Source organism: Trichomycterus rosablanca, chromosome 8 (genome assembly GCF_030014385.1).
Source record: "Trichomycterus rosablanca isolate fTriRos1 chromosome 8, fTriRos1.hap1, whole genome shotgun sequence".
Taxonomy (NCBI): domain Eukaryota; kingdom Metazoa; phylum Chordata; class Actinopteri; order Siluriformes; family Trichomycteridae; genus Trichomycterus; species Trichomycterus rosablanca.
In genome coordinates, this window is record NC_085995.1 from 1508839 (window position 1) to 1534283 (window position 25445).

The window sequence follows — 25445 nt, forward strand, 5'->3', positions numbered from 1 at the left end:
AGAGCCAAAAACCCACAGCGCTGGTGACAGAGGAACACTGAAGCTCCCAGAAACACGTCAGTCTGGGTTCCGCTGCTCTGGAATCAGCAGAACCGCTCAGATCCACTCGGACCCACTCAGACCCACTCACACTATCACACAGTGGGTTGATCTGTGTGTGTGTGTGTGTGATGACCTGTTTTAATTCTATCACAGTGATGCACGCTCTCACTCTCACTGTTTCCATTCAAACCTCCTTCCACACGTGTTCACGTCGGCTATTTCCTGTTCACTGGAAAATGATGGATACAGAAAGCCGAGGAAGCACAGAGTAACACAGAGGAATACAACAGAGCACAAAGGAACACAGAGGAACACAGAAAAACACAGAATAGCACAATGGAAGATAGATGAATACAGAGCAGAACAAAGGAAAACAGAGGAGCACAGAGAAACACAGAGGAACACAGAGGAACACAGGGCTGTACATAAGAAAATAAAGAAGCACAGAGAAAAACAGAGGTGCACAGAGGAACATAAAAGAACACAGGGGAATATTGAGGAACACAGTGGAACACAGGGATACTGAGGAACTTAAAGGAACACAGATAAATAAAGAAGAACACAGTAACAAAGAGCAACTCAAATGAATACAGAGGAACACAGGAAAACACAGAGAAATACAGAAGAACACAGGGAAACTCAGAGGAGCACAGAGCAGAACAAAGGAAAATAGGGGAACACTGAGAGACACGGGGGAACACAGAAACACTAAGGAACTCAAAGGAACAGAGAGGAACATAGAGGACCATAAAGTAATACAGAAAGACACAGAGGGACACAGTGGAGCAATGAGGAACACAGAGAAACACAGACACTGATTAACTCAAAGGAACACAGAGGAACACCCAGGAACACAAAGAAACACAGAGGAATACAGAGTAGAACCAAGGTAAATAGAGGAACACAGTGAGAAACAGACACAGAGAAACACAGAGACACTAAGGAACTCAAAGGAACACAGAGGAACATAGAGGAATACAGAGAGACACAGAGAAACACAGGGGAACACAGGGAACCCCAAGGGGAACGCAGAGGAACACAGATGAACACAGAGGAACACAGATGAACACAGAGAAACACAGGGGAACACAGAGGAACATGCAGAGAAGGAGCCACCAGGGTTTTATCTTTAACATGTTAGCAGGTAGTGTGAATGCTGCACAGCCTGAAGGACCTGGGTTTAATCCTTCATTTCTTTGGTCAGTGTGTGTAAGTAGTTTGGAATGTTTACCAGGGTACCCAAAACGCCCCCAGATGTAAGTGAGACTTCTGATGGACACACAGACAAACAAGTAAAGAATGTCTCACCCAACTATGACCCCCAGCACACACACACACACACACACACACACAGACGTGCAACTTACCCACGACCATGAGCGTGAACTCGAAGCCCCTCTTGACTGATTTGCGGTACACCTGGTTGGGCAGGTTGGCGAAACCCACGTACCCCTCCAGATTCCTCTGCTGAAAAACAACCAATCAGCTCATCACACAGTAATAAAGTCATAATGAATGTGTTTATAATATTACAGGCGGGCGGGGGGTAGCTCAGCAGTTAAAGCACTGGAGTATGAGAATCAGAAGGTTGCTGGTTCCGCCCCCACCACTGATAATGTGCCACTGTTGGTCCCCTGAGCAAAGCCCTGAACCTTCAGTTGCTGATCAGCTTTTAATTATTATACAGTTATAACAGGCGCTCCACCACAGCTGAGACCCGGGTTCAAGTTACGGAGGTGCTGTCGGCCAGACTGGCATCTACACAGACATGACTGGGGGGGTGGATGAAGCCCTGCAACTGATTGGCTCCCAGTGTCAACTCTTCCTGCCTTGCGGTCAGTGTTTCTCGATGGAGCTTGGTCTGCTGCGACCTCGACCAGGATAAAGCGTGGTGCAGCAGTATCAGGGACCCGAGGACCAGGGTTCGAACCTTCCTTCTGGTCATTGTCCGTGTGGGTTTCCTCAGGGTACTCTGGCTTCCTAAAACATGCCAGTATGAAACCAAAACGAGTCCAAGGGAGAGACAGAAAGAGACGGAGAGGTAGCGCAAAAATGTGAGGGAACTCGGACGAGGGTTCGAGAGCTCACCGGAGTGACGAAAGGAGGGAACGTAAACGAGGGACGAATCGGGATCAGGAGAACAAACGATAATACAAAGGAGAACGAGGATGACCACAGAGGGAGGGATGGTGTTACGTTTCGTAGCAGCTCCATGATGAAGTCTACAGCGTCGTACAGGGAGTCGATATCACTCCAGATCTCCTCCAGCGCCCTCCTGAGCTCTACGCCCTTCCTGCTCTCCGTGTTCTCCTCGCGTTCCTCCTCCTCGTCCTCCAGGATCATCTCTCAGACGTACAGAGCTCTGCTCTTCATGGAATGTGAGACCGTCCCGGCAGTGACCGGTCGGAGCGAGAGCGATGTGATATTGAACCGCATGTTAAGCGTTCCGGCTCTGATCAGACGTGACAGTAGTTCAGGTCCAGTGCACATTCCATTACGGAGCAGTGACCGGACGCCGGGATGCCCGGTGAAACGCAGACCATCATTTAGCAGGCAGGGGTAGCCTAGCGGGTAAGATACTGGACTAGTAATCAAAAGGTCGCTGGTTCAAGTCCCACCACTAACAGGTTGTCACTGTTGGGCCCTTGAGCAAGGCCCTTAACCCTCAATTGCTTAGACAGTGTACTGTCACAGTAAGCTTCGGATAAAAAAATGTAAATGCAGACCATCAGTGGTAGCTCAGTGGTTGAGCTACTGGACTAGTAATCAGAAGGTTGCCAGTTCAAGCCCCACTATTAAGTTGTCATGATTGTAAGTTGCTCTAGATAAAAGCCGTAACGTAAACGTACACGTTATGGCACGTTTGTTTTATTTGGATTAAAAGGCGCTCGAATGGAGCAGCGGTAAATTACACTAGCCCACTACTCCTAGGATTCTGGAATCCCCAGCGGTGTTATCGACCGGTCAGTGTCTACATACAGGACGTAAAGGGTAAATGGGAGCTGGTTGAGGCCCCTCAATAGATTGGTGTCCTGTCTGGGACTGTATCGCGCCCCGTGATTCAGAGGAATCAAATTCATTGTGGTGATGAAACAGCATCGGCGTTGGTGTTACGTAAAGAGCATTTTCAGGTTGGAAAGAGTGGAAAATGCCCAGAAGGGAACAGAGAAAGAGGCCAGCACTATGAATAGCTCAACACACTCTCTCACACACTCTCTCACACACTCTCTTACACTCTCTCTCACACACACTCTCTCACACTCTCACACACTCTCTCACACACTCTCTCACAAGATCGTGAGGAGTAAAAAGGAGGTTGTGTATCTCCAATTCACCTCCATGCTCCTGGAGGAAACCAACACAGACACGGGGAGAACATGCAAACTCCACACAGAAAGGACCCGGACCGCCCCACCTGGGGGTCGAACCCAGGACCTTCATGCTGTGAGGGGACAGTGCTGCCCACCGAGCCACCGTGCCGCCCCAACATTTTTCTTCCCTTCTTCTCCCAATCTAGTCGTGTCCAATTTGTATTCATACACCGATCAGCCATAACATTAAAACCACCTCCTTGTTTCTACACTCACTGTCCATTTTATCAGCTCCACTTACCATATAGAAGCACTTTGTAGTTCTACAATTACTGACTGTAGTCTATCTGTTTCTCTACATGCTTTGTTAGCCCCCTTTCATGCTGTACTTCAATGGTCAGGACCACCACAGGACCCCCACAGAGCAGGTATTATTTAGGTGGTGGATGATTCTCAGCACTGCAGTGACACTGACATGGTGGTGGTGTGTTAGTGTGTGTTGTGCTGGTATGAGTTGAGTTTTGAAACACCTCACTGTCACTGCTGGACTGAGAATAGTCCACCAACCAAAAATATCCAGCCAACAGCGCCCCGTGTGCAGCGTCCTGTGACCGCTGATGAAGGTCTAGAAGATGAGCGACTCAAACAGCAGCAATAGATGAGCGATCGTCTCTGACTTTACATCTACAAGGTGGACCGACTAGGTAGGAGTGTCAAATAGAGTGGACAGTGAGTGGACACGGTATTTAAAAACTCCAGCAGCGCTGCTGTGTCTGATCCACTCATACCAGCACAACACACACTAACACACCACCACCATGTCAGTGTCACTGCAGTGCTGAGAATCATCCACCACCTAAATAATACCTGCTCTGTGGTGGTCCTGTGGGGGTCCTGACCATTGAAGAACAGGGTGAAAGGGGGTAACAAAGCATGTAGAGAAACAGATGGACTACAGTCAGTAATTGTAGAACTACAAAGTGCTTCTATATGGTAAGTGGAGCTGATAAAATGGACAGTGAGTGTAGAAACAAGGAGGTGGTTTTAATGTTATGACTGATGGGTGTATGTTGATAAACAAACCTGCAGGTTCATGATACATTCTGAGCAAAACACGACTGGTTTCACTCCTGCAATAATAAAAATAAAACCTTTTCCATGTTCAGAAGGCTGCTTTCTAAATGTGAAGAAAGTAAATATGTGTCGTGGTCTCAGAATCTCAGTTCACTGCGACCACAAAAACGTCGACAGTGTCAGTAAATTGTGGACGGAGGCTGTTGTTCCGTGTGTCAGCTTTCTGGCTACGATCTTCCCTCGTCTCTTCATTAACATGCAGCTCCGCTTCTCGTGGTGAATCAGGAAATGTGTGTCCTTATTTCAGACTCGGTCAGATCTTCCCCCACACGTTAAAGTCTGACTAATCTCACACATTCTTCCTCTGCTAGTTCTCAGAACCTCAGAATGACTGAATGACTAACAGACGATAGATGTAACGGCTATCTGATGTCCGGAGGTCGATGTGGCCTCTCAGACGGCTGTGTTTTCTGACGGGAGTAAATCTTCAGTGTGGATTAGAGTCAGAACCACCGGGGCTCCAAGTATCAGCTTCATTTTTACTAATCGCTTACAAGAGATCGGTCACGATCCAACAAAAAAAAGATTCAAGAGTGAATAATCTGTCGGGTGATTTTGGATTGAAGGTGGACGGGATCAAATAATTCAAAAAGTCGATCAATGCCTTCTAAATGTGGAGCTCAACATTATGATTGCTTTCTAATAACTGCACATCACAGCATGTCTAATTAGATAGATAGACAGACAGATAGATAGATAGATAGATAGATAGATAGATAGATAGATAGATAGATAGATAGATAGATAGATAGATAGACAGACAGACCAACCAACAGACAGATAGATAGACACACAGACAGATAGATAGACAGACAGATAAATATATAGAGAGATAGACATTTAGATATATAAATAGATATATAGATATATAGATATACGTATAGTCTAGATATATAGACATACAGACAAACAGATAGACAGATAGATAGACAGACAGACAGATAGATAGACAGACAGACAGATAGACAGACAGACATTTAGATATATAAATAGTATTATAGATATATAGTCATACATACAGACAGACAGATAGATAGATAGATAGATAAATAAACAGGTAAATAGACAGACAGACAGATAGACAAACAAACCAATAGACAGGTAGACAGATAGATAATTAGATAGATAGATGAATACAGACAGACAGATAGACAGACAGATAGATATATATATAAATAGATAAACAGACATATAGATGATAGATGGATGGATAAACGGATAGATAGACAGACAGATAAATACACACACATACATATATATATATTTATATAGATAGATAGATAGAAAGACAGAAAGACAGACAGACAGACAGATAGATAGATAGACAGAAGACAGACAGACAGACAGATAGATAGACAGAAGACAGACAGACAGGTAGATAGATAGATAGACAGACAGACAGACAGACAGACAGACAGATAGATAGACAGATACATAGACAGACATTATTTATCTTGAGGGAAATTATTGGCCTCAAGTAGTTGAACAAGCAAAAGATGAGAAACTAAAACAGTCTGTGCTAATTGTGTGTCTGGCATATTAATAATAATAATAATAACATGAGCAGTAGTGAATCTATTCTTATAAAGAATAAATACAGATACTGTATACAAGTATAATTAGTGCATTTTATATGGTTTAGTCCCACAATATGTACGACATAGAATGCTGTTCGTCACAGTCAGAAAATAACTCGAAAACGATTCCACATGAGTAAAAACCACCACGAAACTTATTACTTAAGTGTGAAATCGTTTCTCACAAGTGCAGGTAGTAAAACCATGTAAACTTCAGACTGTGCATTTGCATGAGAGTGTGTATGACTGTGTACTGAAGCTGAACGCTGCCCTTTCACCCAAAGGAAACAGAGTAAAAACGTAGAACAGTGCATCAAAACACCTCCAAAGAACTAGATCTAATGGTAGGTCTATTTATAAAACATGAACTTTTAAGACTTGGTTTGTTTACTTAAGTTTGAGACGTTTGTGTATGTTTATTTAAATCTTATTTAGAATTAAAACTACAAACACACACACGTAGGTGGTAACTATAACTTCACTCTAGTGAGTGGGTGAACGGATGAGGGTGTGTTGACCCGAAATAGATTGGCGCCTCGTGCGAGGGCATATTTGGTATCAAATCTCATCAGTGCCATTAGAGATGCCACGACCCGGTACTGCACAAGTACGTCTGTCTATCTTAGCTTTTCACTCACAGAGCAATCTGATTAATCCACGTTATCAAATCATGCCTTTAAATCCCCAGAATCACAGACTGCAGCTGTACAAGCCGGTGAACTCATCTCCATCACAAAACTGATGTTACTGAAGTTCTCGTTCCAGTTGTTTGAGAGAACATGTGTCGACCAGATGCTCTGACAAGACTTCCAAAAGATCCACACGATGCAGTTGCACCGGGACGTCAATGTTTTCTGCAGCTGTGACTGAAAGTCTGGAACACTTGAAATACTTTTGTCCAAACAAACTAAGAAGCTGCTGAAAACATATTCACTGAGTCATAGTGTCCACAGTCAAGTGAGCTTCACACCGACATGAGCTCAGCTGAAGTTTGGAGATGACCACTTGGTAAAAAAGCACCGTAGCCTTTATTTCTACGGTAAAGTACAGCTTGTTTTGATGGTTCCTGTTACTGGATTCAATCTGACTGTCCAGACAAACATGCTCTCTAGGTATAAGGCTTCCAATTAAACAGTAGACTACTGTTCCATGTATTCTAAGTGCAGATGAACTAGCCCAAACAAACTTAGAAACCAAAACCTGCTAAAAACATATTCATTAAGCCACACTGTCCACAGTCAAGTGAGCTTCACATTGGCATGAGTTTAAAGGCTATGTGGATTTAATGTAACTGTCCAGACAAACATGCTCTCTAAATATAAGGATGCCAATTTGTGGGTATTTTTTGCAAATTAAACAGTAGACTTCTGTAATATTATAAGTCATCCTGTTCACAGCCAAGTGAGCTTTGCACTGGCATGAGCTTAAAGGCTATGTGCTTTAAATGTAACACTTCAAAGCTCAAGTAAGGTTTGTAGATGACCACTTGGTAAAAAAAGCACCGTAGCCTTTATTTCTGTGGTGATGTAAAGCTTGTGGACAGTGCCACTATTTTTACACCGGACCTGTTTTGGTGGTTTCTGTTCCTGGATTCAATCAGACCGTTCAGGAAAACATGCTCTCTAGGTATAAGGTTGCCAGTTTACCAGTAGACTACTGTTCCATGTATTTTAAGTGCAGATGAACTAGCCCAAACAAACTTAGAAACCAAAACCTGCTGAAAACATATTAAGTCATACTGTCCACAGTCAAGTGGGCTTCACAAAGGACATGTGCTTCAAATTTAGCACCTTTAAGCTCAACTGAGGTTTGTATCTGACCACTTGGATTAAAAAAGCATTTCTTGCACCGTTGCCTTTACGTCTATGGTGATGTAAAGCTTGTAAACAGTGTCACTATTCTTTACAGTGGACCTGTTTTGATGGTTCCTGCTCCTGGATTCAATCTGTCTGTTCTATGTTTGTTTATTTGGATTTTTAATGTCATGTTTTACACTTCGGTCTTCGGTCCTCAATTGCACGTCTTTGTACTGTGGGAGGAAACCGGAGCACCCGGAGGAAACCCACACAGACACGGGGGATCCGTCCCGCCTGGGGACCGAACCCAGGACTTCCTTGCTGTGAGGCGACAGTGCTACCCACCGGGCCACCGTGCCGCCGACTCTCTGCAAATTAAACAGACTACTGTTCTATGTGTTTTAAGTTCAGACGAACTAGCCCTATTTATATGGGCAGAGAAAATCCCGGCTGCAGGAGGAACTAACAGGCCATGCCACAAAGTTTAACATCATAACAGATTCTTTTAGATCATCAGTATTCTCATTCAAATTTAAAGATGTATATTCTGACCCTGGAAAAGCACAAATTTCTTAAATTTTTTTTTTAATCACTTAAGAACATAAAAGCATCTAAAATGATTGAAATCACAAGCCTGTATACTGCAAATTTACATCTTTATAATCAATAAAAACCATGTTCTAGTCTGTAAATACATGATAAACATCCTCACCGCAACACTGGAGTCAGGTCTCTCAATCATGGTAGTTCAGTCTGACACCACCCAGCTTCAGTCCCAAACAGATCAGGTACAGAAAACAGCCAAAAAAGAGATTAAAACGCGTGCAGGCTGGGATGCCCGGTTTAGTCCGATCTGTGGTTAATCAGACCTGGTGATGCCACATCAGACTGGTACCCGGGGCCGGACTGAGGCGGTGGACGCGGAGCGCTGATGGAATCTATCGGGATGAAAAATACATGCGAGGATCCGCAGCAGGAGTAAAGACGATTGTCGCCTGTTATGTTTCCTACCCGCTTTCCGTCAAGCCACGCCTACTGCGCCAGGATTGGTCAGTTGGTGCCCCGCCTCTGACCATAAGGAATAAAAGGGCTGGAGAGTAACGGGATCATCATCAGAACTGTGATGTGCAAATGATTCTTTTTAGTGATTCGGTTCATTCAAAAGTATTCTTACATACTTCGATTAATTTAATGTTTAAAGTAACTCTTTATAGTGATTCGTTCACTCAGCCTTACATCTTAAAATGACTCGTTTAATTGATTCTTTGTATGTACTACAATGTACTGTACAACATTCAGCTCTGTGGGTCAAAATGATTCATTTAGTGATTCGGTTCATTCAAAAGTATCATTAAATAGTTCGATGAATTTAATGTTCTGTTCAGTGAGTTAAAATGTCCCTTTTGATTTCTGCACAGTGTTTAAAGTAAGTTTGTATAGTGATTCAATCAAGAGATTCAAGAGTTTTATTGTCATCAGAATCATCATCAGAATCAGAAATACTTTATTGATCCCAGAGGGAAATCGCAGTTTTTACATTAGCACCCCTTTATGTAGAAATAATAAACACTAAACAATAAACACAAAACAAAGAAATTGCAAATAGAAGTTTAAAAAGTTATTTACACATAATTAAATAATTAAAATGCTTACATTATTATTATTATTGCACATATGATTACTGAGTATTGCACAGATAAACCATAGTGTCACACATTAAGGGAGGAATTATAGAGTTTGATGGCCACAGGTAGAAAAGACTTCTTTCTATTCATGTGTACAGAAGAACCAGCAGTTACACTGTACAATGAAATTCTTACTTTGTTCGTCCTCCAAACGTCAATAAGTATTATACATGAAACAAAATTCAAGTAACAGAATAAAAACAGTATAAAAATTTAAACTTTTTATATACAAAGGAATAAAAATAGAAATAAACTAAGGCAGTAAAAAAGGCACGTAGCAGCAGTCATATAAGGTGCAGAGAAATGATGCAGTGATTGAAAATATAGCAGCAGTTATTTTAAGGTGCAAATTATGCAACATTATGTGCAAGTAGCAGCAGTCATATTATTGTGCAATAGTGCATTGTAGAGGAGGTTCAATGTTCATGAGGTAGGTTTTGTATGTGATAGTCCATGTTTGTTCACAAGCCTGACTGCCTGTGGGTAAAAACTGTTGGTCAGTCTTGTTGTTCTGGCCTTTATGCTTCTTAAATGTTTGCCTGATGGCAGAAGAGTGAAGAGGTGGTTTTGGGTGTGTGTGCTGTCCTTAATTATGTTGTGGGCTCTCCTGACAACCCTGGTCTGATAAATCACTCAGCCTTACATCTTAAAATGACTCGTTAAATTGATTCCTTCTGTGTAAATTCTTTTTCGCATATCCCAGCTTGTTTGGAAGCCATCGTACGGCAGACAGGGTTAAGGGCCTTGCTCAAGGGCCCAACAGTGGCTGCATGTCAGAGCCATGAATCGAACTATCAACCTTTAGATTGTGAGCCCAAAGTTCTACCCACTAGGCTTCCACTGTCCCAGATATATGGGTCATTTTGTTTATTAAATTTACTGCATTTCAGAATAGAGGTTTAAGAAGCTTGTTGGCACTTTATGTTTATTTAAATATTTATTAACTCAATTTATGTTCTCATATGTGCTCATATGTATCGATAAATATTCTTCTTCTGTTTACTAAGATTTCCTGGTGTACATTTCGAATAAATTCCACACACATCTGAATAATATATTTACTTTGCTAAAACGAGTTCCATCCAACAGAGCTGGGTTGCCATAGAAACCCTAACCACGCCTCTAGAAGTAGGTGTGATGTCACAGGCCAATCACAGCGCAGGAGGAGGAGTTTGTCCTAATACGGGTGGGATTCAAATGTAGCGGTTCGCCTTAGTGGAACTAATCTGATTGGACAATAATGTGGATGATGTCATGCAGCTTCAACCTCCGTATAAGGCATGATGGGAGTTGTATTTTTATGTGTGTAAATAAAAATGTGCTTTTGCATCAATAATAGCAGTTTAATTGGAAAAGAAAATAGTGACAAATAAAAATAATATTAATAATGATAATATACTAACAATGATATACTAGTAATACCACTACTACTACTAATAAAATAATAGTAATATTACCACTACTACTAATACTACTACTGATAATAATAATAGTAATAATAATAACAGTAATACTACTAATACTACTACCACTAATATTAATACTACTACTATTACTACTACTACTACTACTAATAATAATAAAATTATAGTAATAATACCACTACTACTAATACTACTACTACTGATAATAAAAATAGTAATAATAATAACAGTAATACTACTAATACTACTACCACTAATATTAATACTACTACTATTACTACTACTACTACTAATAATAATAATAATAAAATACTACTAACAGTAATACTACTACAACTAATAGTAACACTTCTATTATTACTACTACTACCACTAATAGTAATACCACTACTACTAATACTACTACTACTGATAATAATAATAGTAATATTAATAATAGTAATACTACTACTATTACTAATAATAAAATAGTAGTAATACCACTACTACTAATACTACTACTAATAATAATAATAATAGTGATACTACTACTACTGCTACTATTAATAATAATAATAATAATAATAATAATAATAATAATAATAATAATAATAATAATAATTTAATATTTCAGCTAATCAACTTTCATTACTGTAATTTTTATGGCTGTATTGTGTTCCAAAAAAGCTGGGACAGGGGCGCGTTTATTAATGTTCTGTAATCGTTGGGGAACTGAGAACAATAACTGTTGTTTAATATTCGACTTCAGCTGCTCAACAGTCCTCAGAATGAGTTCAGGGTTTGGATAAAAAGTTTCGTTTCCTTTCTCTTGTCCTATTGCCACCAGTTTCAGTTCAGCACCACTAAAGGGCAGCAGATCACCACCAACATAAATAACACGATACCTTTGACACAGTGGTGAGTGGTGATGAAACGAGTGTGTCATGGTAGTGTGTGTGTGTGTGTGTGTGTGTGTGTAGTATTGGTATGAGTGTATTATGGTAGTGTGTGTGTGTGTAGTATTGGTATGAGTGTATTATGGTAGTGCGTGTGTAGTATTAGTATGAGTGTATTATGGTAGTGTGTGTGTGCAGTAATAGTATGAGTGTATTATGGTAGTGTGTGTGTGTGTAGTAATAGTATGAGTGTATTATGGTAGTGTGTGTGTGCGCAGTAATAGTATGAGTGTATTATGGTAGTGTGTGTGTGCAGTAATAGTATGAGTGTATTATGGTAGTGTGTGTGTGTAGTATTAGTATGAGTGTATTATGGTAGTGTGTGTGTGTAGTAATAGTATGAGTGTATTATGGTAGTGTGTGTGTGTAGTAATAGTATGAGTGTATTATGGTAGTGTGTGTGTGTGCAGTAATAGTATGAGTGTATTATGGTAGTGTGTGTGTGCAGTAATAGTATGAGTGTATTATGGTAGTGTGTGTGTGTAGTAATAGTATGAGTGTATTATGGTAGTGTGTGTGTGCGCAGTAATAGTATGAGTGTATTATGGTAGTGTGTGTGTGCAGTAATAGTATGAGTGTATTATGGTAGTGTGTGTGTGTGTAGTAATAGTATGAGTGTATTATGGTAGTGTGTGTGTGCGCAGTAATAGTATGAGTGTATTATGGTAGTGTGTGTGTGCAGTAATAGTATGAGTGTATTATGGTAGTGTGTGTGTGTAGTAATAGTATGAGTGTATTATGGTAGTGTGTGTGTGTGTAGTAATAGTATGAGTGTATTATGGTAGTGTGTGTGTGTAGTATTAGTATGAGTGTATTATGATAGTGTGTGTGTGTAGTAATAGTATGAGTGTATTATGGTAGTGTGTGTGTAGTATTAGTATGAGTGTATTATGATAGTGTGTGTGTGTAGTAATAGTATGAGTGTATTATGATAGTGTGTGTGTGTGTGCAGTAATAGTATGAGTGTATTATGGTAGTGTGTGTGTGTAGTAATAGTATGAGTGTATTATGGTAGTGTGTGTGTGCAGTAATAGTATGAGTGTATTATGGTAGTGTGTGTGTGTAGTAATAGTATGAGTGTATTATGGTAGTGTGTGTGTAGTATTAGTATGAGTGTATTATGGTAGTGTGTGTGTAGTATTGGTATGAGTGTATTATGGTAGTGTGTGTGTGTGTGTGTAGTAATAATATGAGTGTATCATGGTAGTGTGTGTGTGTGTAGTAATAGTATGAGTGTATTATGGTAGTGTGTGTGTGTAGTATTAGTATGAGTGTATTATGGTAGTGTGTGTGTGTGTAGTAATAGTATGAGTGTATTATGGTAGTGTGTGTGTGTGTAGTAATAGTATGAGTGTATTATGGTAGTGTGTGTGTAGTATTGGTATGAGTGTATTATGGTAGTGTGTGTGTGTAGTAATAGTATAAGTGTATCATGGTAGTGTGTGTGTGTAGTAATAGTATGAGTGTATCATGGTAGTGTGTGTGTAGTATTGGTATGAGTGTATTATGGTAGTGTGTGTGTGTAGTAATAGTATAAGTGTATCATGGTAGTGTGTGTGTGTAGTAATAGTATGAGTGTATCATGGTAGTGTGTGTGTAGTATTGGTATGAGTGTATCATGGTAGTGTGTGTGTGTAGTAATAGTATAAGTGTATCATGGTAGTGTGTGTGTGTAGTAATAGTATGAGTGTATTATGGTAGTGTGTGTATGTGTTTAGTACTAGTATGAGTGTATTATGTTAGTGTGTGTGTGTGTAGTAATAGTATGAGTGTATTATAATAGTGTGTGTGTAGTTTTAGTATGAGTGTATCATGGTAGTGTATGTGTTTGTGTGAGTGTGTAGTGTTGGTATGAGTGTATTATGGTAGTGTGTGTGTGTGTGTAGTAATAGTATGAGTGTATTATGGTAGTGTGTGTGTGTGTAGTAATAGCATGAGTGTATTATGGTAATGTGTGTGTATGTGTAGTATTGGCATGAGTGTATTATGGTAGTGTGTGTGTGTGTGTGTGTGTGCAGTAATAGTATGAGTGTATTATGGTAGTATAAGTTTGTGTGTGTGTAGTATTGGTATGAGTGTATTATGGTAGTGTGTGTGTGTGTGTGTGTGTGTGTGTGTGTGTGTGTGCAGTAATAGTATGAGTGTATTATGGTAGTGTGTGTGTGTGTGTGTGTGTGTGTGTCTGTGTGTGTGTGTGCAGTAATAGTATGAGTGTATTATGGTAGTGTATAACAGTAGGATTGACAGTCCTGGTGCGAGTCTGTTCTTCTAGTGTTGGTACGTTTAGTTTCTGACCTCAGGGTGTTTGGCTGTTTGACCCCCGAGCATGTTTGTGACTGTTCTCTGAACAGAACAGGAAGACGCCGCCTCACAGTGTCTATATTTATTCTGGTGCTTCCACAGCCTTTCACACCTCTGGACCGTGCTGTTATATTAATCTCACACGTCACTGATGTAAATTTTACTACATTTATATCTCACAAACCCACTCGCTACAGCATGAGGTCAGGGGAACAGGCGTAATGGACTAGTGCAACACGTAACGGCTCATTTCATACTGAGGGTTTCATTCTATTATAAGATTATAAGATAAGATTTTTTTATTGATCCACATGCGTGAAATTCAAGTGTTACAGCAGCTCCACTACATACACCGATCAGCCATAACATTAAAACCACCTTGTTTCTACACTCACTGTCCATTTTATCAGCTCCACTTACCACATAGAAGCACTTTGTAGTTCTACAATTACTGACTGTACTCCATCTGTTTCTCTACATGCTTTGTTATCCCCCTTTCATGCTGTTCTTCAATGGTCAGGTACAAGTGGCCGAATTTGAGCAGAAGAAAAGAAAGCAGCTGCAGAAGAAGGAGCAGAGATGCCAGAAAGTTCAGGATTACATCAGGAAGTGGGAGGAGAAAAGGGCCACGAAAAAGGCAGAAAAGCTCGTGGAATAACCAGGGTTCTATAAAGCACCGACCCTCCTGCTTTAGAGGAACTTTGCTCATCAGGCCTGATGTGTTGAGTCTGAATGAAGCCGGTTATTCATTTAATTTAGTTTATTTGGTGATTGAATAATTAAGAAGGTCAGGGGCCTTACTTAAGGACCCAGCAGTGGTTGAATGGTAGAGCCAGGCTTAGAACCCCGAACCTTTTGATTAATAGGCCAAAGCTCTACCCACTAGTCTCCCACTGTCCCTATTAGCAACTATTTTCCAGGCAACACATTTCACATCTATTCCTCCGGGTTCTCTGGTTTCCTCCCACACGTCCGGGATGTTTCCTGCCTTTTCCCAGTGAATCAGACCCACAATGACCTTGACCAGGATAAAGCGGTAGTAAAACTAAGAAACAATAAATAAATAAATTATTGAATAAAAGTGTCACAACAGAGACGATGTTCGTTATATAAAGTCTTATACACATAAATGAGACGTTGATGATTTTTTGCTGAGCTGGCTACATTCTGTCACAAGATCTTATTCCGCTAAAGATTAAAAAGAGGATGTGAGGAGCAGGAAGGAGCAGAAAGAAAACATTCATCACGTTTCTTTCTGGATTAAAGACGTTAGATTAAAGATCCGGGTGAAATCGGTGCTGTTAGAATGATGAACCTGACGCCTCTGCTGCTTCTGCTGCTGGTCGGCTCTCTGCAGCTGGTTTCTGGATGTAAGTTTTGATTATTTTGGTTCTGTAGATCAGAAGCAGGTATTTATTATATTGTGCTGCATTTCTGCCTGTTATTCTCCTGCAGTGTGTAGTAGGGATGTGTAGAGCTAATCAAACAGCTGAATAATCTGTTAGTGAGACAATGAATTTATCTCAGTTCATTAAAGAGGATCAGAATCGGCGGTGTTATAGTTTCTGTATCGAGGAAGGTGAGACACGTTGATTTTTGATTGTTTACTTATTTCTTCATGCAAACATGATTCAGTCTGTCTAGTTTCATTTGGGAAAATACTGAGAGTGATGGAGAGTGTGGTAGGGAGGTGAGGAAGATAATGCGGAGGGTGGAGTGGGTGGTGTAGAGTAGCAGGAGTGATAGAAGAGTATCTACCAGGGTGAAAGGGGAAGTCTACAAGACAGTAGTGAGGTGGTGGAACTGACAAAGCCAGGAGAGAGATCTGGAGGTGACAGAGATGAAGATGCTGAGATGCTGGTTGGGAGTGACGAGGATGGACGGGATTAGGGGCGAGTTTGTGCTGTCAAACAATCACAAGAGTAAAGATTCCTCTACACAGAATCACATCTTACTTTTGGACCAGCAGTAACTGTCCCGTCAAAGCAGTGATGTGAGTATCAGCTACAATCCCGTCAACATGCTGCATTTCCTCACATCATTTCTGTAACAAACTGGAGTTTTACTGAATCTGTGTCAGTGGTGTAACACCAACATCATTTTTATTCTCCTGCATTTATCAAATATTCTGTTTCTAACAGTTTCCAGATGAATACAGGAAGGCAGATCTGTGTGGATCCTGAAGCTGCCTGGGTAAAGAATCATGTGAAAGCGGTGGATCTTAAACAGAAATAATCAACAACCAGCAGAACCATAAAACCCAACACCAGCTCAACACCCAGCACAAACTTAACAGCCCAGAGTGCGACATTTAAACTCGACAAAGGAGTCGATTTAATAAGTTTATATCAGGAACATCACGGCTTTACTACTTAAATCATGATCTGTTTATAATCACTGTACACGTCTCACTGTTAGCATAGTCTTTATATATACCGCTTTATCCTGGTCAAGGTCAAGGTGGGTGTGACAGGCAGGAACACATACACACTTACACTTTGGGCATCTTGCTCCAGTTGACCTGACTGCATGTCTTTGGAAACCGGAGCATTGAGAGAAAAACCACACAAGCACAGGGAGAACATGCAAACTCCACACAGAAAGAACCCTGTCCACAAATTTAATTCCAGGTCCTTCTTGCTACCCACCGTGCCAGCACCACACATTATATATTCAATAAAAAACTAAATAATTATAGAAATCAATGATTATACATCACACAGTGTGTCACATCACCAGCTTTTTCTCTCCTTTATTAAACAGTTAAATTATTTCAGCTGTGTGTTATTGTTATAATGATTAGCTTTCAATCTTCTTCCATTTTAAAGGAATTGTTTTATAATCCAATTAAATAAACTGTAAACAATCCTAGTTACAATATTACCCTCATACTTGTGCTGCACTTTCTGATTGTAATTGTGATTTTTCTGCCTGAACTTTGTTAATAAAAAACCTGCAACTGCATCCAAACCAGCTTCACTTTATTTCTAATAACAGTCTGTATATTGTGCTTTTTTTCCATGTGGATTTTGGACCCATGATGCACTGCAAAACACGTACTATTACTGGTACTTTACACTAATCTGTAAACCTCACAATATTTATTTACATCTGCAGCGTTTAGCCGAAACTTGTACGTTTGAATACAATTTAAGCAATTCAGGGTTCAGGGCTTTGCTCAGGAGTCCAACAGTGCCAACTTGGTGATGGTGAGGCTTGAACTGGCAACCTTCTGATAACTAGTGCAGTACCTTCGACGCTGAGCTACCACTGGCCCCATAAAACCACACAGACAAAGGGAGAACATGCAAACTCAACACAGACAGGACCCGCACAGACAGACCGCTCCACCTGGGAATCGAACCCAGGACCTTCTTGCTGTGAGGTGACATTGCTTGGTAATACTGGTCAGACTCCAGACTCTGTGGGAAGGTTTGTCTAATTTGGTGCCAAACCTTGATGGTTTCTCTTTGACACGCAGCTCAGCTGTAAAACATCAGCATCACATTTTATTCTGTAGCTTTGTTCCATCTTTGTAATGCTGCCATATTAATAAAATACACGTCCTGCTGCTGATGCTGAACTGATCCATGCATCAATAAGTATAAGGTATGATTATTATTTTGCCCTTCAGTGCCCTTGAATGCTTTGTGTAGAAGCCAAAGATCGTATCAGCCTAATTCGGAGATCGTGCCTTCTTTAGGTCGAGCTCCCCGTCTCTGGAACTCTCTTCCACCTCGTGTTTTACAGATCAACACCTCATCTACACTTCAAACTGGACTGAAAACCTTTCCTCTCTCTCTCTTATTAATGTCTGTATGAATTATTATTAATGTTTACTGGTGTATAGAGCTCTGTGTGGCCTCGATGCCTCGCTCCAGAGTACTATGAGGGCTCAGGTTGTTCTCATACAGGGTGTAATATACTGTACATTATGTTTATTATATACTGTATCATATAGATTTAACTAAAGTAGCTCATGCTTTATTTATTTTATAATTAGAACTTTCTTCAGGGTTCCTTTTAGTCTCAAGTGTCTTTAGTATAAAATGTAGGGGGTCAATCACTGAAAAGCAGTAGTGCTGAAGGTGCTAAATTAAAGAGCAGACGAGAGGATTCGCAGGAGTCTTTACAGATCAATTCTGATGTGCTAAAGTTACGGGACACAAAATAATGTTCAATTATTTATCTAATTATTTCTATATTATATATAATTCTGCAAATAATTAAAAATAACCTGGCTTCCTAAAATCCTTGAGGTAAAAAAAGCTCTTGTTCTGAGTGGGTGAGTGAGTGGGTAAGTGTTTGAGTGGGTGAGTGAGTGGGTAAGTGTGTGAGTGGGTGAGTGAGTGGGTGAGTGAGTAAGTGTGTGAGTGAGTGGACGAGTGGTCAGACACAGGTCAGACACACACACACACACACACACACACACTTAGACCAATCTCTAGTAGCTGCAATTAATCTGACTGCATGTCCTTGGACTGTAGGAGAAAACCGGAGCGTCCGGAAGAAACCCACACAAATCAGGGAGAACATGCAAACTCCACACAAAAAGACCTAGACTGCTCCACCTGGGAATCAAACACAAGACATTTCTGCTGTGAGTTGAGGTGACAGCGCTAACCACCGAGCCACTGTGCCGCCCCCCACACCAGTTACAGTATTACAGTCTGGCTGAAACTGTTCAAATCAATAATTTCACCTTTAATCTGGGGTTAGAAAACGTACAAAAATCATGATATTTGGGACAAAATATCTACAGAATTATTTCATCTTGTATTCTACAATGAATCCTCTACGTAAACCGAGGTGATTCTAATCTAACCAGCAGAGTCAAGCTTGGAAGATTCCCGATGTAGAGTCCAGATGTAGGTGCAGATGTAGATTCCCAGACTCAGGAAAACGATGCTGCTAGTTCTGGTAGCACCCGGCCAAATCCCACTAGAAATCTCCCCATCACAAAGCTTTGCTAGTGTGTGTGTGTGTGTGTGTGTGTGTGTGTCCTGTAATCAATTGGCAATCTGCCCTGGGGGTTTCCTGCCTTTTACCAGATTAAGTCAGTGTTAATTATACATTTTATTAGCCCCAGATCTTACTCCCCCAAGTTAAAAAGAGGATGTGAGAAGAACGAAGAACAACGTAGGGGGAAAATATTCACAGAAAACTTTCTAGATTAAAAATATACTTGGAAAATGTCAGCGTGGGTGACAGGTACACGGTCAAGCAGGAAACGGGTCGGTCTGCACCTCTATAAAGGAGAACAGAACGATGTGAGGACTCAGAACTCTCAGACTGAACTTTCTGATCTCCAGCTGATCTCGGGTGAAATCGGTGCTGTTAGAATGATGAACCTGACGCCTCTGCTGCTGCTGCTGCTCGTCGGCTCTCTGCAGCTGGTTTCTGGATGTAAGTTTTGATTACTTTGTTTCTATATGATCAGAAACAGGTATTTATTTTACCACGCCGCATTTCTGAAGTTCCCTTCTAAGTGAACGACTCCTGTGTAATCTCACTGCCTTTAAAATGGCAGAATTCCCTGTGTAGTTCACTTCTAATCCACAGGGAACTACAGGTGGGACTGGAGCGCACCTAAAGTTAGGGAGGCCAGACTAGGATTTTTTGAGCATGTGTAGAGCAGGGATGAGAGTACTGAGGATGGAGTAACGAGGCAGGAGGAGGTTTATGGTTGTGGTGAGAGAGGACGTGTGATGAGAATGTTTAGATCAAACGATCCAAAAACAGAAGAAGAAGAAGAATAAAGGAAGTGCAGTGTTGTACACTAAATTCTCCATCCAAAAACCTGAAATGACCAGAACTGAAGAACCTCCCTGATTCAAATTGTGTTAGTACAAAAAATTTAAATTTTTTTTTTTGCTTTAAATAAGTAATAGTTTGATCCACTCAGCTGTCTTTTGTGTCGTGATGAATCTGATTCTATAAACATTTTCTCCTTTTAGATCCTTATAGTGCTAATTCAGGCATCTGCTGTCAAAATATCACAACAATAAGGATTCCTCTACGCAGGATCATATCTTACTATTGGACTAGCAGTAACTGTCCGATAAAAGCAGTGATGTGAGTATCAGCTACAATCCCGTCAACATGCTGCATTTCCTCACATCATTTCTGTAACAAACTGTGGAGTTTTACTGAATCTGTGTCAGTGCTGTAACACCAACATCATTTTTATTCTCCTGCATTTATCAAATATTCTGTTTCTAACAGTTTCCAGATGAATGATGGAATGCAGATCTGTGTGGATCCTAAAGCTCCCTGGGTAAAGAAAATGAAAATCACACGAAAATGGTGAATCTTAAACAGAAATCATCAACAAACGGAACAACATAAAACCCAGCGCCAGCTTAACACCCTTAAAACAGGACTGACTGTGTAAACTGAGTGTAATATAACAGTTTATAACATGAATGTATTTAATATTTATTGTAAATCAGTGGAATTAAATTCTTCAGGTCTGATCTATTTGTAATAACTTCACTCTTTATACCATCTTTAGTAATATAAACTGCTAAATAAACTAAATAATAAAATAAAGATTTATTTTGTTCATACTAAGGGTTTGTTCTTTTGGAGGTGTTTAAAAATCTATAATAATAATAATGTAAAAAAAAACAAACATATAGCTGCATGTACAGCCCTAATACTACTACTACTACTACTACTACTACTACTACTAATATAATAATAATGATAATAATGATAATAATAATAATAATAATGTAAAAATATCATACAGCTGTATGTACAGCCCTAATAATAATAATAATAATAATAATAATAATAATAATGTAAAAAATATCATACAGCTGTATGTACAGCCCTAATAAGAATAATAATAATAGTAATAATAGTAATAATAGTAATAATAATAATAATAATAATAATAATAATAATAATAATAATAATTCATTTATTCATTGTCTGTTTTATCACCATTTTATCCTGGTCAGAATCATGGAATAGCAGGAAACTATCTGGACTGGTTGTCAGTCCATCACAGGGCAGATACACACACACACACACAGACAGTCACATACACACACACACTCCCAAACCCAGAGGAACCCACACAGACACAAGGAGAACATGCAAACTGCGCACATAAAGGACCCAGATTACCTCATCTGTGAATATTAATGACTAAGTGTGGTAAATAACTCTGGTCCTGAGACACTCAAACATTTGACCCAGATTACCTAATCTGTGAATATTAATGACTAAATGTGGTAAATAACTCTGGTCCTGAGACACTCAAACATTTAGATGTTGTTTCATCATTATTTACATTTTTTAGGCAATTGAAGGTTTAGGGCCTCACTCAAGGGCCCAACAGTGGCAGGGCTTGAACCAGCAACCTTTAAATTTCTAGTCCAGTACTTTAACCAGTAAGCTACAACTGTCCTACTGTTAATGACCCTGAGAGATGTCACTGCAGTGCTGAGAATGATCCACCACCTAAATAATACCTGCTCTGTGGTGGTTCTGTGGGGACAGTGAGTGTAGAAACAAGGAGGTGGTCATAATGTTATGGCTGATCGGTGTATAAATATATGGATAGATAGAAGATATACTTTATTTGTCATATATACATTGTGAATGGAAATTTTATATTTTATTAGTTATTTGCATCAAACTTATAAGTTTCTGCGTTCTTAGTTCAATTGGCAGAGGTAGAAGAGACTTTTGGAAGGTTACTTAGGGGCAGAGATATGTTGACCTTGGCATGGGCTTCTTGCTTTTGTGGGAATGCATGGGTGTCAGGACTGTGTGTGCGGGGGTGCACACAGAGTTTTGATACAGGTGCATTCTTGTGGAAATACGCCATGTTTCTAACAAACTGACCATTCTTGTAGGATGATAAGCAAGTTTGGTGTGGAAAGTTGACCTTGAGTTGGGTCGCTGAGAAGAGTTAGCCTGAAGGGGCAGTAAAGCGGGGTATAATACTGCGATACTACAGACGGCATACGCCTCTCTCCTCTGTAAAGCTGTGTGAGCGTTTGCATTGAGATTGGCCCTCAGCTGAGTAATAAATTGATTATTTGCTTTTATCACTATTCCGGTTGTCTGTGTCAATCTTTAAGGGTTATTTTGAATTCCCACAACAACATATACAGGTGTACAGTACAATTAAATTCTTTCTTCGCATATCCCAGTTTGTTTGAAGCTGGGGTCAGAGCGCAAGGTCAGCCATCATACGGCACCCCTGGAGCAGACAGGGTTAAGGGCCTCGCTCAAGGACCCAACAGTGGCTGCATAGCAGAGCCTGGATTTGAACCCCCAATCTTCCGGTTGATAGCCCAAAGCTCTACCCACTAGGCCACCATGTAACTATGTACAGTAGTCTACACGTAACAGACCGCTGTGCCACCCGAGCGGCCAATAATGTTTATTTAAATGTAAAAAACAAAATACTATCAGACGTATTCCTGCAGTTTTCCTGATGTTACAGTTTATTAGATGAACAAAAACAGACTTCGATGCTTTTCATAATTTGTTCATGTATAAAGTAAACGTCACAGAATGCTTATTTTTCTATAAAATATGATTTAAAGTGTTTAAATATTTTACAATCAATACAACAAGCAGAATCAAAGAGAAGTTTGTTCTGAGAAAGAAAACGGCAAACCTGCTTTAATTCAATGCTTTAATACAAATCTTTATTAAAGTAGCATAAATAGTAATAATACACGTTTATAACCGATCACATAAATAAAAGTAATAACACATTCATAACTGGTCACATGAAATGTATTAACACATTTATAACTGGTCACATAATCTGCATTAGTTAATAAATAAAACATTAATATGTTGGTGTTTAAACCCTCAATGTTAACTTATTGGAGTATTTGCTGATTTAAGATCCACCGCTTTCATGTGATTCACCAACCAAGGAGCTTCAGGATCCACACAGATCTGCTTCCCATTAATCATCCTGAAGCTGCACAAACACAAAATCACAACATTAATACATCTGTGTTTTATTAATCAATGCATGAATTAAACCTTATTTCTCTTATTAAAAAAATGTAGATCAAACACTGCATATGTGCACATGTGGAATTATTATTAGTACTATTTACTTTATTATTATTTTTATTATTATTATTATTATTATTATTCATTAACCTCACTTGCACGTCTTTGTACTGTGAAACCGGAGGACCCAGAGGAAACCCACACAAAACACAGAAGTGACCTGGTGTAACGATACTGACTGAAAACAGATGCTCGCGGATAAATATTAAATAATCTTTAATATAAAAGGGCAAACCAAAAACCGTAATCGTAAAACAAGCGAGGGTCAAAACCAAAGTATCAACACAACCAAACATCAAACCAAAACGCTAGACACAAAGAGAAAACCGGATAACAGAAAAAAGGATCAAAGCCAAAATACGATAACGAAGGTACAAAGGGAAAATCCGAAATCAAAGTCAAACAAAGCAAAAACAAGTCAATACACGAAACAATCAAACAAGAAAACGCTCGGTATGCACTGAATAACAAGAGGCAATACTTCGCAATAAGATTGTCGAACAGGTGGGTATTTATACCGGAAGTAAATCAAAACACAGGTGAGTCTGATCTCGCAATCCCATTGGGATTGGTTAGCGGAGTCATGAGACTAGCTGGTGTATTCTGGGAACTGGAGTCTGTAGTGCGATCAGGAAGTGTGACACCTGGACTGCTCCACTTGTGAATCAAACCCAGGACCTTCTTGCTGTTAAACCCCTAGCAAAGATGGTTCGAAAATCACGTTCACCAGCTGTCCTAACTTTTTTGGAGTACATGCGCCTCTCAGATCTCAGTGCACATGTAACATCAGGAAGGGCGTCCAGAGTAAAAACAGTGCCAGATCAAATATGCGGCCGAATGATCTGCTGTGTCAATAAGTGGAATGAAATAGTTTGTTCATTCAGTTGTGTTCATTATTTTCCATATTATTATTAGTAGTGCAAGCAGTAGCCTAGTGGTTAGGGTACTGGACTAGTAATCAAAAGGTTGCTTGTTCTAGCCTCACCACTTAACCCTCAATTGCTCAGATTGTTTACTGTAACTGTATTGTAAGTCGCTTTGGATAAAGGCATAAGCTGTAAATGTAAATTATTATTTTTATTTGTATTATTATTATTATGCTGATCAGAATACACCAAGAGGTTGGAATGAGTTTGAACGACAAAGATAAAACATAATCATCAGCAAATATCACATTCATAACAGCAAACTTTTATTGGTGCCATTTAGGTTTCTAATGAGCTTTCAGGAATAATGACAGAACATGTTTTTGTTTAATGACATTTATTGGCTTCTGTAGGGTTTATTGTAAGCGTATGAAAACCTTTGTGCTCATCTGTATGTATAATTTACCTTTATTTTTCATTATTCAAGTGTGCACAGTTTTTACCCTGGAAGCCCTTCCTGACACAACCCTCCCAGCCATCCCAACCTCAGACATAACCAATCACGTCTGTGTAGATGCATGACCGGCTGAAAGCACCACTTAGATTTAAACCCCGGATCTCATCAAGCACATATATGTTATATGTTAATATAACTTCAGTAAACGCAGCAGGTTGATTGTTTTGTTGATGCTGATACTCACATAACAGCCGCCACTGGGCAGTAGCTGCTCGTCCATCTGTAGGATCTGATTAAATAAAGAGGAAGCTTCACTTTTGTTGTCCCTGCACAGCAAGTAGAACGTTGCAAGCCTAAAGGACCTGGTAGGAGACGACACGTACAATTTCAGACTCATTAAGAAACAGAAAGACGATCTTCAGAATTAAAGACTGTTTTAGTAGCAGAAATGGAAAGTAATCAAGTCAAGGTTCTTTATTCCTGCACTTAAATATTACTTTTATTAATTTCTGAACTTTATTTGAATCAGAACTTCATTTGCGATGGTCAGAGGTTCCAATACTCACCTCCAGAAACCAGCTGTAGAGAGCAGATGAGCAGCAGGAGCAGCAGAGCTTTGAGTTTGTCCATGCTGAGAGAGGTGAAGCTCAAGAGTCAGGACCTGAGGATGATCTGATGATGATCTGATGATGATCTGATCTCTTCTGATCTTCATTATTTATACAGTGAAAGGAAGCAGGATTACAGCTTCTGGGAAATTCTGCCATTTTTTTTAGAAGAAGGAACTTCCTGCCTCCTCTGTTTCCACTAACATCACCTCATCACACCTACTCGACTATTTACAGACCCACTGTGGTTCC

The 25445-nt window shown here is 39.9% G+C and overlaps 3 protein-coding genes across 4 annotated transcripts in view; 1 reads left to right on the forward strand and 2 right to left on the reverse strand.

Annotated features, from left to right (window-relative positions):
- septin15 (septin 15) overlaps window positions 1–8823 on the reverse strand; it is a 28734-nt gene extending 19911 nt beyond the window's left edge. Inside the window, exons 1-2 of one of the 2 annotated variants that reach the window (XM_063000318.1) lie at window positions 8573–8823; window positions 1410–1506 (exon numbers count right to left, since the gene is read on the reverse strand). In XM_063000318.1, coding sequence (XP_062856388.1) covers window positions 1410–1506; window positions 8573–8602 — 127 coding nt within the window. In that variant the 5' untranslated portion in view covers window positions 8603–8823. Of the gene's footprint in view, window positions 1–1409; window positions 1510–8572 lie in introns of both variants that reach the window. The other variant, XM_063000316.1, reaches the window with a different exon arrangement.
- Window positions 8824–19547: 10724 nt separating this feature from the next.
- LOC134318759 (C-C motif chemokine 22-like) lies at window positions 19548–20691 on the forward strand. The gene is made up of 3 exons (XM_062999689.1): window positions 19548–19611; window positions 20163–20280; window positions 20431–20691. The coding sequence occupies exons 1-3, from the start codon at window positions 19548–19550 to the stop codon at window positions 20513–20515; spliced, it is 267 nt and encodes an 88-aa protein (XP_062855759.1). The 3' UTR covers window positions 20516–20691.
- A 2277-nt stretch (window positions 20692–22968) lies between these two features.
- LOC134319640 (monocyte chemotactic protein 1B-like) lies at window positions 22969–25215 on the reverse strand. The gene is made up of 3 exons (XM_063000934.1): window positions 25152–25215; window positions 24830–24947; window positions 22969–23164 (listed from the first exon to the last, which is right to left on the reverse strand). The coding sequence occupies exons 1-3, from the start codon at window positions 25213–25215 to the stop codon at window positions 23056–23058; spliced, it is 291 nt and encodes a 96-aa protein (XP_062857004.1). The 3' UTR covers window positions 22969–23055.
- Between the last annotated feature and the right edge of the window lie 230 nt (window positions 25216–25445).

Bases quoted from the DNA above. Each gene is read 5' to 3' on its own strand.
- LOC134318759 (XM_062999689.1), top strand. From the start codon at position 19,548: ATGATGAACCTGACGCCTCTGCTGCTGCTGCTGCTCGTCGGCTCTCTG. The intron at 19,612-20,162 runs GTAAGTTTTGAT...TTCTCCTTTTAG, and splicing joins TCTGCAGCTGGTTTCTGGAT to ATCCTTATAGTGCTAATTCA. The intron at 20,281-20,430 runs GTGAGTATCAGC...TGTTTCTAACAG, and splicing joins TGTCCGATAAAAGCAGTGAT to TTTCCAGATGAATGATGGAA.
- LOC134319640 (XM_063000934.1), bottom strand. From the start codon at position 25,215: ATGGACAAACTCAAAGCTCTGCTGCTCCTGCTGCTCATCTGCTCTCTA. The intron at 24,948-25,151 runs GTGAGTATTGGA...GTCTCCTACCAG, and splicing joins TCTACAGCTGGTTTCTGGAG to GTCCTTTAGGCTTGCAACGT. The intron at 23,165-24,829 runs GTGAGTATCAGC...GTGTTTGTGCAG, and splicing joins TGCCCAGTGGCGGCTGTTAT to CTTCAGGATGATTAATGGGA.